The 13,245-nt window shown below is 35.5% G+C and overlaps 1 protein-coding gene across 4 annotated transcripts in view; it reads left to right on the top strand.

The window, feature by feature from the left end:
- The window catches only part of ARMC3 (armadillo repeat containing 3), a 62,833-nt gene that overhangs the window by 23,268 nt on the left and 26,320 nt on the right, over positions 1-13,245 (top strand). For all 4 annotated transcript variants that reach the window (XM_084510390.1, XM_084510389.1, XM_084510387.1 and 1 more), the window contains 4 exons: positions 1,466-1,660; positions 2,446-2,629; positions 8,443-8,595; positions 8,721-8,826. In XM_084510390.1, coding sequence (XP_084366516.1) covers positions 1,466-1,660; positions 2,446-2,629; positions 8,443-8,595; positions 8,721-8,826 — 638 coding nt within the window. The remainder of the gene's footprint in view (positions 1-1,465; positions 1,661-2,445; positions 2,630-8,442; positions 8,596-8,720; positions 8,827-13,245) is intronic.

Here is a 13,245-nt window from a genome sequence, read left to right as displayed (position 1 = left end):
TTACTGTTGTTTTAAATTACAGAGAGAGAAACATTTTCAGTGGGGTTAATAATTTTAAAATATTTGGTTCCTTTACTCTTCAGGACTTATCAATGTATTTTAAAACATTAAATGTCACACCTGGAACAGGTTGCTCAGAGAAGTTGTGGATGCTCCATCCCTGGAAGTGTTCAAGGCCAGGCTGGATGGGGCTTTGAGTAACCTGGTCTAATGGGAAGTGTCACCATCCATGGCAGAGGAGTTGGAACTGGATGATCTTTAATATCACTTCCAACCCAAACCATTCCATGATTCTGTGATTAACTGTGAATACAGCTGATTTCACTGTACTTCTATTAAACTGAATGCAGTTATCTGTGCCGTACAGCAGCGTGAGAACAGAACTGGATTCAAATGTGTTTCCAGTTAAATAGGAATATGTTTTCTTATTTGGAAAATATTAGTCTTAGTAATGGGAGTTATAACCTGTGTATCCAAAAGGCTGGAATAATTCTAGAACTATAGTAGTAATTGCATTGTGCCTTGTCTTGGCCAGCAAGTCCATAGTCACAGTTTTTGAACATCTTCCTAATGATAGGTGACTGCTGTCAACAGCTACTTTCCATACTGGAGGAATAGATTTGTTATTGGCTACTTTCACACTAAGCACTATTGTCATCCATATGCTGCTTAGCAAAAGAATGGTGCATTTGTATGTCAGTTCTCTTCCAAGGCTTAAGCGAATCAATTCAGTAATGAATTCAGTTTATAACTCTATCTCTTTTGGGGCATCAGAGCATGTCTATTCAGAATCACATTTTACTCTTTCTCCTCTTTTACTATCTCCCTGTCTTTGTTGCAGGGTATATCTGGATAACTGCACCTGGTGCTTGCTTATATTGATAAGGATAATTGCATGCTGCACATGTGCAATAAGCTATTTAAAAGCAAATTGTAATTTATTTATATTTTTTTCTATTTTAATATAATCTACTACTGTCTTTTTATTAAGCAGTATATACATTGTTTAAAGTTGAAAATTTTAATCATTATTTTATAATTACTGAAACAAAAGAAGAAGTAACCAGGCAACCACAGTGTACTGTTAAAACTATCTTCTCCCCCACTGAGATGAAAAAAAATGATGAAACAAAATTTTTTAAACTTTCTCAAAAAAATGTGTGTGATGAGACAAACATGGCAAAACCAAGAGTAAATAGACTTCTTTAGCCATAGCTAGATACTGTAGGGTATACTTCAGTAATGCAAAAAAAATTGTATTTTAAGGTTAGGGTGGAGGTTGATCATATTCAGTTTGATTCTTAGCAAAGAAAAATGAAATCTTCAGAAACTGATGTTCTTCTGTATTGGCTTATTTTTGTATGTTTGAAATCAGATTTTTTGGCGTTGTTTTCTCTAAAGTCAGTAATTGCTGTATTGCTGCATTTTCTATCACTGACATTCTTTGTTGAATATTTTGCTACAGGATTTTCAAAGCCGTGCTGCAGTTTGTGAACTGAATGTAATTCCACCCTTGCTGGAACTACTGAAATCCGAATACCCAGTTATTCAGTTGTTAGCCCTTCAAACCTTAGAAGTCATTAGCAAAGACAGAGAAACCAGGATAATACTGGGAGAAAATCAAGGATTAGATTGTCTTCTGAAGATACTGGAAACCAATGTACAGTTTACTTGCCTTAAGAGTTTTTTGTTCTTGCCACTATTGTTAGTATAACTAATGAAAAATATTGGTGTTATAGGACAGTGATAACAGAAAAACCAGTTCCTTACTTGGAGCTAACTATGATAGAAACAAGATAAGCTAGGATACCTAATTTAGTAGAAGAGGTAGCAAAGGGATTAAAATTGTTGCCATATTGTTTTGCATCTGCAGTCCATTTCTCAAACTATTGTAAATATCAGGAAAAACTCACCATGTAGCATTTAATGTTATGTTTTCTCAATTTTTTATTAGATGGTGAACTCTGGTACTGGCTCACAGTTTGAATACCAATCTTGTTTTCTGCATTTCCTTTGATATTCATGGCTTTAAATATAATTTCCTACCTTGGAATTTTCATTGTTTATGTTATTATGAGACTCACTTTTGTGCATCTTGACTTCAGATGTCACCTAGGGAAATATAATAGAGAAATAGAGAAATTTGTGACATTTTTGAAATTCCAAGATGACAGGTCCTTTCTGAATACCTGCCTAACATATTTAGATATAAATGAGACACTTTTTTTTTTTTTCTTTTTTGTTAACTGTTTTTAATAAGTTGTGTTCAGTCCTAAGACACATCAAGGAAAGTATGTGACTAATATAAATATGAAAATATGTATTTTGTAATATAAACAAAATGTCCTAAAGAAAGTTATGACAATTATCCTACAAAGTTAAAAGCCTGAGATATTTTAATCCTGATTTGAAGGTTATTTTTGTATGGGCTTTTTTCCTTTTTAGGAATTTAACGATCTACATGTGGAAGCTCTTGCTGTGTTGGGAAATTGTCTTGAAGATGTGCATGCTATGCAATTGATTCAGCAGACAGGAGGCCTTAAAAAGCTACTTTCATTTGTAGGAGACTCTACTGTTCCTGATATTCAGAAGAATGCAGCAAAGGCAATTGCCAAAGCAGCTTATGATTGTATGTGACTTTTTAAAAATCTGTGTATGTGAATTTGTTTGTGAAGTAAATTTTCATCCAGAATGAGGCTGTCTTATCTGATTGAGGATAGTACTTGTGCTGAGGAAAACATTGCCAAGAAAGAATTGCAATGATGAATCTTGGCAATCAGAGCACAACTGGGTAATACATATATATGAATATTTTAAGATTTTGCCTTAACTTATTTTTAAACATAACGGATTCTTGCAAAATGCTGACTTCCTAAAGAAAAATGGACCTCTGAAAACACAACCTTTTTATTTTGTTTATTGATGCCAGTTAACTGCCAAGTCACCACCATCTTAAACTGTCACCTCTGCTGGCACAATTTCTCATCAATATCAGTTAAGACTTAATCACAAGCTTAGTTCCTTTTGCATACAACTGCTCATCTAAATGTCAGGCAATTTCAAATACAAATTCCTTTAACAGGGACATGAAAAAAGCCTTTCAAATGGCTTGCAGATTAATATTCCCAGTGGAGTTAAATAGTTTCATTGTCATCTTTTTATAATTATTCTTCCTATGGTTCTTTTTATAGACTTTTCTATAATTCACCAAGGAATTCTGAATAAGGCAGAACATACTCATCACTTTTGCCCACGAGGATGATCTTTAAATAAATCTACATTTGAAATTCCTTCCATACATTGGTTTCTGAGTTGCAACATATGCCTAGGACTGCTATATAACAAAATGCAATGTAAGAAATAATATACTTCTGTCTATAGAAGATTTTGGTTCTGTCGAGGGATTTTGATGACAGTAACTATGACAGCAGAGCTTAAATATTTTGTTCATATTTCTGTCATCTCATGGTTGAGTCATGTCTTTAATTTAGGTTTATTTTACAAATATGCTGTCTAATTTAATGCATGGCTAAAACAATCTCTCCTTTCTACAGTATTTCAGACCTCCTTTCTTCTTTCCCCATTTTATCTTTCCACTTCTTTTCTCACCTTCCTTAGTTTGACTATTTGTAATTATTTTGTTTGTAAATGATATATTAAAATAATAGAGTCTACCTTTCCTAGTATTCTGTGTTTCTGTATGCTTTTATCATTCTTTGTTGGAAGCTTTGCAAATCACAGAAAATTAATTTCATTTATGTTTAGATATCAGAGATAGGAAGGAACCTTCTTATGCCAGTGTTTTCTTTGTGTATTTTTCCTGCATTGTTATTTTATTATGCTACTTAGGACTGTCAGTATCATTTTTATAGTCCTGTGACAGGCTTGTAAGTAGTATGCTAAGTAGATTTATATTTGCTCCTATGACTTTCTATTGCATCTTCATCCTTTTTCATATTTATTTTCAAATAAGCGTAGCCTTCTTTCCCTCTTTCACTCCTTTTTTCAGTTTTTGTGGCCTAATATTTTAGCAGCTGTTAGTAGAAGCATGCCTGAACACAACATTTGTAAAGCGCGGTGGCAAGAAGTACACGTAATATATTGCAGTACAGCGTATGATCTTATATCATGGAATATTACCGTCAGTGAAGATGCATCTTCTTGTCATGTATCTTTACAAATGGAGTCAATGTGGTTTCATTATAAAGGTTTGCTCTCTTCTTCAGCCTATGACAGTTGGTATGGATGGAGCAAGATGGGAAAATAGATCAGAAGATTTAAAATATTGGCTCCCCAGCTGTAGAATTTTGGTGACAGCCAGTTAGATAAAGGGCAACGTGTTGTAGTGGCGCAGGAGAAACACAGTCCAGGTGCTGCTCAACATGGCCCCCAGAAGCACTGAATTTATTACAGATACCAAGAGCTACTGCTCTAAAGTTGGGCTTCCAGTGGAAAGAGAAGTGGCATTGGGGCCATTTTAAGGAATAGTCCAAAGACAATAAGATAATGGAAATATTTGCCACAACATGCAGTTGTTGTTGTTGTTTGTTGGTTTTGTTTTGTTTTGTTTTGTTTTGTTTATATCCTGGTTGTAAATACACCAAGCAGCCTCTTGTGGTGGTTTTACCCAGCTGGGCAGCTGAACTCCACCACAACTGCTCTCTCACTCCCCCTCCTCAAAAGAAGAGGGGGAGAAGAAAGTACACTGGGAAGAAAAGAAAAGGCTCACGGGTTGAGATAAGGATAATTTAATTAAAGGGAAAAGGAAGAGGGGAAAAAAAAATTAAAAAACAAGCAAAGGCCATGTGGAAGCACAGAGAGAGGGGAAAAAACATTCTTTACTTGCTATCAACAAGCAATGTTCAGCCATGTGCTGGGAAGCAGGGCTTCAGTACGCAGAGCGGCTGTTTGGGAGGACAGACACCTTTACAGCAAGAGCTCCCACCTCTCCTTCCCCGTTCCCACCTTTCATTGCTGAGTGACACCGTATATCCCTTTGATCGGTTTAGGTCAGCTGCCCTGGTGATGTCCCCTCTCCAGCTCTTGCCCACCCCCAGCCTACTGTTTTTTGGAGGTTTGGAGGGAGTCCTCTATAACACAACACAGCTTGAAGTTCTTACATGGCTTTTCATTAAATTTGCAATAGCCATAAGGTCGCCCACATTCTTCAGATTTGATAATCATGGTTGTATTTTAGGAACATTTCCTGCATGCATATTCCTGCATGCAAAAAGTATTGTATTTCCTTAAATGAAGTATTTTACTTCTGCTGTGAAAGAACATGTATATCTTTTTTAATCCTGTCAGGCAGGTATACTGCAGTGTCTGTTTTTGTATTTTTTTTACTGTTTTACTTTCGTGATCTTATCATGACAAACAGTATTGTTTTATGCCCCTCGGAGCCCTTTAGAAAGGACTCCTGTAACTTTTTGTTGTTGTTTTATGTTATAAGGCAAGCTTAACCCTTAAGAGCTATTCTCAATATCAGAATAACTTACGTGGCACAAACATTATGTTCAATTTTAAATAGCATCTTCAGGGTGCTACTCTGTTCGAGTAAGTTAAAATTGATCAAATTTCTGTAATCATTATCCTTTTGACACTGGAAATCTGTTTTGTTCTGTAACATAATTTTGAATTTAATATATCAATCTATCAGTAGTTCTATTAGTGTTGAATTTTATTGTGATTCCTTCCTTGCACAGCAAATAATGCAATCACCTCAGAATGCAAAATATAATTTAAAGCTGTCAATTTTTGAATACCTGTGAGTGGATTATCCTGACTGTTGTTTCAGGAGGGCCTGACTTTCCTCTGCCAACACTTGATGCACCACAACAGCAAAATGCTAGGGAACGTGTAAGAAGAAAGTGATGATCATGCTCACTCAAGTTTGGCTTCAGTCTGCCAACATTCTGGTTTCAAGCTCTCTGAGTTCTTTGCATGTATCTAAGTGCAAATCTTTTCAAAAGAGAGCACACTAAATATGCTCTGTAACTTGATTAACATCTGCTTTTTTACAATACAAGTTTTTATATACTTGGGTTATCTCAAGATCAGTGGAAGTTTATGATACTATTTAATGACAACATTTTTTCATTTGAAATCGGTATAAATATTTCCATAAACTGACATCCATGAGCTGAATGAATGATCAGTAGAACTCTTTGATCACAATTTTAGGGAAAGAAGGCGAAACAGGAAAACACACTGAAAAACAAAGGTTAGCTTGTGATGGGGCCAATTTATGAAACACTGGACAGAAGCGTTAGTACTCCAGACTCTTTTGGTTGGGTATTTTATCCACCCTGAGTATTTTACTTAGTGTTAAATCAATGTATTCAAATGACTTAGGGGTCAAGAAATTAGGCACTGTAAATATGGTGTTGGCACTGAACATGAGAATTGCTTTAACACAAAGGATGCTTTTCAACTCTTAAGTCTTTCATTTCTATTATAAAAACCAAAGGGAAAAACTTGTACAAGCAGAGAGAGGATCAGCAGAAAATATTCCTCCCTTAAATAGAATTGGTACCTGGATCTTAAAATGCTAATAATTTTCTGTTTATCTAGCTGGCTAAGTATAGGTGCATACTGCTTACAGGAGATTCAAAATCTGTTTTTCCTCATTATTGAAAAATTCTTCATTCTGTTTAAGATACTTTAAATCACTATTTTTACTCATTCAAAAATTATTCATATTATTATAATGATGATTATTCTGACTTCATACAGGCATAAAATATCTTTAAAATTATCTTTAAAGTGACTGTGTAAACAATGTTTACCTATGATCATAGCTGTCTTTAAAAACAAGAACAATTTTAAGGAAAACCTGTATAGTACTAAGTAACTTGGTGTATAAGAACCAAATTACTGAGGCATGAAGAACCTCTAGAGATCATTATTAGGGATTATGGACTACTTTGGCAAGCAACAGGCCAGGGGCATACTTGATTACTTGTCAAAACGGTCTGTAATCCCAATTAAGGCCTTCTCTTGAGAGCTGGCTGATACACATCAAGGTTGTGGCCAAGGTTCTGCTGATGCTTAAAATCCTCCCTGTTTTATCTGTTGCGTGTTTTATGTTCAGATTTCAATCGCATATCTCAGATGATTCTAAAAGCAGTTAAAGTTGAGCTAGCGAGGACAAAACAGCTAGCTTCTCATGTATGTGCAGTGAGCCTTCTTGTCTTTTATTTATTTTTTTTTTTTTTGGTCATACCTAGGTTTTCAATGAAATTGTCTTTTCTTTGGCTTTGTGGGATTATATTTCTTTACTTCTGTTCTCCATAGGTTCGGTTTTATTTAAAAGGATACTTCCATTGCTTTTCTTTGCTTTCTTTCCCCCCTCTCTCTCTCTTTTTTTTTTTTTTTTTTTTTTTAATTGATTAGACAACTGACCACATAAGGCATTGATCCATGAAAGCATTAGCAAGTCTTAGTAAAATTTCCAAATGTGCCAAAGTCTTGCAGACTACTTGGTTCCCAGATTTCTTTGATACATTTTAAAGTTTTACCATGTAGATATAAATTCAAACATGTAATTAATCCACTTCAAATTATGCATATAGTTAAATTCATTTTGCTTGACTCTTAACGGTACAGTTTATATGCTGTGCAGTGTCTTTCTGGGTAAGAAAGTTTGACTTAGAGCGGTTTCTAACAAATACGTGCACATTGGGAGAGGAGAGAGTTTGGACGTGTCCTCCAGACTTCTGATCTAATCCATTTGGGGCTAAGTGAGGTTGTTAACATACTCGTCAGACTCCTGTAGGTACTTTGCAGAGACTCTCTGTTGTTACTTATGTAGAGGAACATCTGTGGCTTTTCTTAGTTGCTGCATATAGTTGGTCATCAGTGAACCCTGCGTGACCAGGCAAAAATATGAAATTGAAATTCTCTGCACAGTGTGCTCTAATGAAGAACTGCAAGCTATACAGAATTTAAAATTCAATTTTAACTCCCCCTGCCTTTTTTTGGCTCCGAGAGCATGCTAACTGGTGTTCCACTAAATTCAGTTATACATTTACTAGTATGTTCTTCATTTTATAAATTTGAACTTTGTTAGCATAAACTGGAGTAAATATGTTCCTGAATAAGTATGATCTACTGAATGGAAAAATCTCTTTTCATCATGTCTGTCGACATTATGTGAATTTAAGTTTTAAAGTGCATTCTGTTGGGCTGTGTGTGTTTAAAGCTGTATTTAATAGGCATCTTCTGGGCTTGATTCAGAGTTCACTGAAGTCTAATGGGCTTTGGATCAGGTCCTTTGTGCACATTTCTTAATTGCTGGTGCCTCCTAGCAAAATGTTTTAAGTTCCATGGTATCAAAAGCAAGTGTTACATTAGAAACAAGTATATGAAATCAAATTCATGTCCTTTCACTGATTTGGAAAACAAATGCAGATTAATGCTATTGTTCTTTTTTGTTTAAAGCTGAAAATAGAAAAATCTTAAATGAGGAAGAGGTTGAGAACTGCCTCATAAACCTTTTGGAAATTGATAATGATGGAGTTAAAGTTGCTGCTTCCCAAGCGATTTCTGCCATGTGTGAGAATTTATCTAGCAAACGTGTGTTTGGACTCCAGGGTAAGTAAGGTGGGAAGGAACAAACTGACAGTCTGTGCATTTTCCTTCTGTGAGGAACATGTTACGATTTTGCAGATTGTCGTGGTTTATTTGAAGGTTCATGTATACAACTGTTTGTTTTAAAGGGATTCCCCAGCTGGTAGAGTTGCTAAGCAGTAACAACGAAGAGGTAAAAGAAGCTGCAGTCATAGCATTAGCTAATCTGACTACAGCCAGTCCTAGCAATTCAAGGTGAGTCTGCAATAATTAATTATTTAAAACACTAATCTGAACACAAGTTATAATGTTTTGATTTTTAATGAATGTCTCATCTTGTCCTTATCATAAAAAATCTGTTTGAGTGTGTCTGTAAAGCTCTTTTTGGTGTTTATGAGTCGGCTGGATTAGGTTGGTTCTCGTCAGTGTTACAAGACTTACACTATTTCCACTAACATTTGCTCTATCAGGGAAAGGTATGAAGCAGATGTAATGATAGCAGAGATACAAATCATGTTTTGAAGAGAACATATGAGGCAAATATGCCTCATAATCTAAGACATTCAATGTGGGATTACTATTACTTATTTTTTTAAATTCAAAATCAGTAAGGTATCCTTTAAAATTTGATGGTTCCTGCAGCTTTTTTTTTTTTTTGACTGATTTGAGACATTATACACTCAGTTATTCTAAATATCAGCACCATCCTTCTTTTTCTTTTTGTTTCCCAAGTAATAGAGAATACTCACAGTGTACTCTAAAAGAAAATAAATGTAACTTCAGTATCCAGAATAATTAGCAAAGGTTGGTTAGCTGACTGTAAGCTCCAGAATAATTGTACCAACTAAATTCTACTGTCAGTTGGAGAGTTCTGCTATCCCAACTCTATTAAAAGTTCTGTTCAAGGAAAAGAAACAGAGCAGTCTGACGTATATGAGCAATCAAATGTAACTAACAAACCATAAAATAAAATTCCTTAAAAGTTTCCTGGAATATACTCAAGGAAGTTGTAATCCATTCACAAGCATTCTTTGAAGTGAAAAAGTAAAATAACTCACCAAATAAATTATTTGTTTCAATTTATTGATCCAGCTCTAATAGTCACCAGTATTCCCTTAATGTTACCAGATGGAGCCATAATTTGACACAAGAGAATAATACTCTGTTCTCAGATTCGCATAGGAGATTTTTTTTTTGTCTGATTTTCTGCTCTCCTCATGTGCATGACTCTCCATTTGGTGTCAGTGGGAGTCATGCACACATAAAAAGAGCACAGTACTGGAGTCCAGGGGTCAGACTCTCAGCCCCGCTACAGCTGGTTTTCGTAGCACAGCCCTTTGAGGTTTTGCATTGTGAAAAGGGAGTCTCTGGAGAGTTTTGAGTTGGTATAGCAGCTTATGCCAACTCATTCAGTTTCTTTTGCCAAGGAGATAGTCAGGACATTGTTTAGCTCAACTGCTAGAACAATTCTCTGAGACCTCAGGCAGGGAAATAGCTGTCTCTGTTCCTCCGAATTATAATGGAGGCCGTATTTGTTTCTTGCTAGACAGAGTCAGAAAATTGTAAAGGTGGCTTGCATATACTTCTCTGTCTTTGCAATCCAGCTCCAACTACAATATGCAAGCACAAGATAATCTAATCACAGGTCTTCTGCGAAAATCAGGAAGCAATAATTTACATTAAATATGTATATTGGATGAATGCCATGTGACTATATAATTACTTCAAAGCTTCATTTCTAAATCAAAACCATTAATAAGTCATAGATGGCTCCAAGTGTGACTAGGATCTACAAATGAATATATAGAACTGGACCCTTGGCTGATACAAATTGGTGTAGTTCCAGCCCACTGACTGACTATCTGGCCCATATGTATTCTACATTTGTGTAATTAAGAAAAAAAAATTAGTTTGGAAAAAATGAATCCCAGATTGAGTTACCATAATCATATTTCATTCTGGAGTATTTTGTGTGTATGCCTTGTAAACCACTGAAAATAAGTGTATATATAATGAACATGCTGATACACTTTTATAATGATGTGACCTTGCTGTGTAATTATGTTGACAATATTCTGGTCCCAAATGGGACTAATGAGACTAGTGCCCTTTTATTGGCTATGTATTAGATTCTTGTTAAAAACCCTCCAAGAATATTAAATCATAAAGCTAGTAGTATGAGGAAGGCCTTATATGGCAAGAACAAGAAAATGGCTATAGTAGAGGGGAAGACTATTTACTGTAAATATGTTTTCATTATTTACCAGCCAGAACATAAAATTCAATCTTGTTGAACTCATATGTGTGTTCTGCCACATTTCATTTAGTGTCTGTTTTTGCATGTGTTAATATTAATTGAAGGAAGAGTAGCTTGCCCTTTCTTTGTGCACAATATATATTACAGAATGTAAACGGGACAAAACTGCTATTTTTGCCAGAGATTTGTTGTTCTTAGGAATATTTGATCAAGTAACGTTGCTTGCTTCTCATATAATATGGAAGAAAATACAAGTTAAAAGAAACGTGTAATTAAGGCTCCCACTCCAGCCAGCTCATTAGGATAAAGTCTTCCATTGATTAATAACACAAGAGCAGCACAGGCAATGGGCAATACTGCCCCCCACTAATGTATATTAACCTTGACCTCTAGGTGCTTCCCCACAGCAATGAAAGGCTAGTTCTGTACCCTTGCCCAATCAATCCTTTGTTTCTCAACTGAGACAGCTAATAAAGGTGTCAAATATGGTGGAGGTTTTGTAATTAGAACACCTGTTCACAATGTACGGGACAGAGACCAGCTTGTCATTTCACACCAGTCCCCAAGCAACTGTTATTTGGCAAAAGTAAATAAATTAATCAATGACTCCAGCCCTCGCAGTATTTTAACCAAAGGTCTAGAGCAGAAGAGAACATGAATCCAATACCAACAATTTGAGTTTTCAGGCGTACTGGAAAACATAGATTTTCAATATGATATCCACCAGGATACATAAAAATTACTGCAAATAACTTTAAAAATATTCCATCATTTAAGCTTTTGTTGCATAACTGATGTGGTCATGCTTCAGTAGCACATAGAAAAAAATACAGTAGTAAAATGCCCTCTGATGATGCTTTTATCCGAATTTTATCATAAAGCATGAGAGAATTGAAGCCGTTCTGTATACTGATAATAAAGTGTTAACCTGAAAATAGTTGGGTAAATAAAAATAAAATTGTGAAGTATGCTGCAGTTTAGAATCCCGTGTACTTACTCCAACATATGGTAAAGAAATGGTTTGGGGATGTTACTATGCGCATAGCTCTGAGGCCATCCTTCAGATATGTGCCAGAATTTGTTTCTGTTTGCCTGCTTCTGGGAAGAAAAGAATTGTATTCAACTAGGTATTTGCATCCACTTTACATTTTTTAAATCCAGAACACTAACTTGCATTGTTGAAAACTGTATACAGTTATTTGGATGGCTGAATGCCATTTTATAGTCTATGAAATCTGTCCATTTTTGATGTGTCCAGGCATCAGGAAATGTAGGCACAGTCACTCCAGTAATGTGCATTATGCGCAAATTGAAGAATTAAACACAAATAAAGAAACAGCAGTGCCATCTATTGGACAGAAAAACAAGTTGTTCTGTGTTACACAACTAGCTACAGAACAAACGTTTTAATTTTTCCTCTGCCGATATTTTCTTGTTTAAAGTATAACCAATTACTTTTTCTCATCATGTATTTGGGGTAATCTAACCATGTTAAATATAAGCATGATATTGGTTAGAAGTAACACATAGAAATAAGATCTCAAATATACTAGTTAGGCATTAGTTAATTTGGCCAACCATTTTCTTCAGTATTGTCTTAGCACAAATGCCATTTCTAGTAGCTGGCCTCATAAATCTGCCAGTGGCTGAATTGTGGGCATCCACTGGAGTTACCACTAAAGAAAAACATGAAAATTTTCAGCTTTCTAATGAACATGAAAATTAATTATCAGCCTCAATAATATTGGTCTTTAATTGTGTATTTTAAATGCAAAATCGATAGCACTCGGTTTGGTCTGGGGGAAGAAGGAAAGGGATGAATATTGTTCATCTGTACTCAGTACTGCAGGAAACTGTGGTACCCGACAGCCTGACGATCTGGCAGAATATTTCTCCGGGAGTTTATAATTAGTGTCATGTTACATATTTCTAAGAATCCTATCCGGACTCAAGATAATAAAATATCATCCCAAAAACTGCAAAGTCAGCAAGCTTGATGTTACTTCATTTTCTAATTCTTGAATCCTTCAGAGGAATCTCTGGACCTGTTTACAGCAGGAAAATTATGTCCGTATAGGCATTTATAGGCATTATTACAGCATCTGAATGTGTGCTTTGTGAGATGTATGAAGATTTCCACGATTTGGGAGTAGGCTTGGAACAGGAACATAGTTTGGGAACTCATTGCTTAGGGGCAATGCCCAGTGAGGAGAAAATTAGTTTCTCCCTTGACTTCAGTGGGTTTTGCATCTATTCCAAACTGAAATTCATATCCTGATCTAATGACCCAAAATACATCCTTAGTCTCTTATGAGTGGATAGGGCTCACCTGTAGTGAGAGTCTCACCCTCTTAAAGGGAGATTATCATTATCCACAAGAGAGTTTTATTATTTTTGAGAAGAGTCTGTCTGTCAAG

This window comes from Aythya ferina (assembly GCF_964211825.1).
Source record: "Aythya ferina genome assembly, chromosome: 2".
Classification (NCBI taxonomy): Eukaryota; Metazoa; Chordata; class Aves; order Anseriformes; family Anatidae; genus Aythya; species Aythya ferina.
Note: the sequence above shows the minus strand (reverse complement) of the source record. Positions and strands in the feature narration are given on the sequence as shown.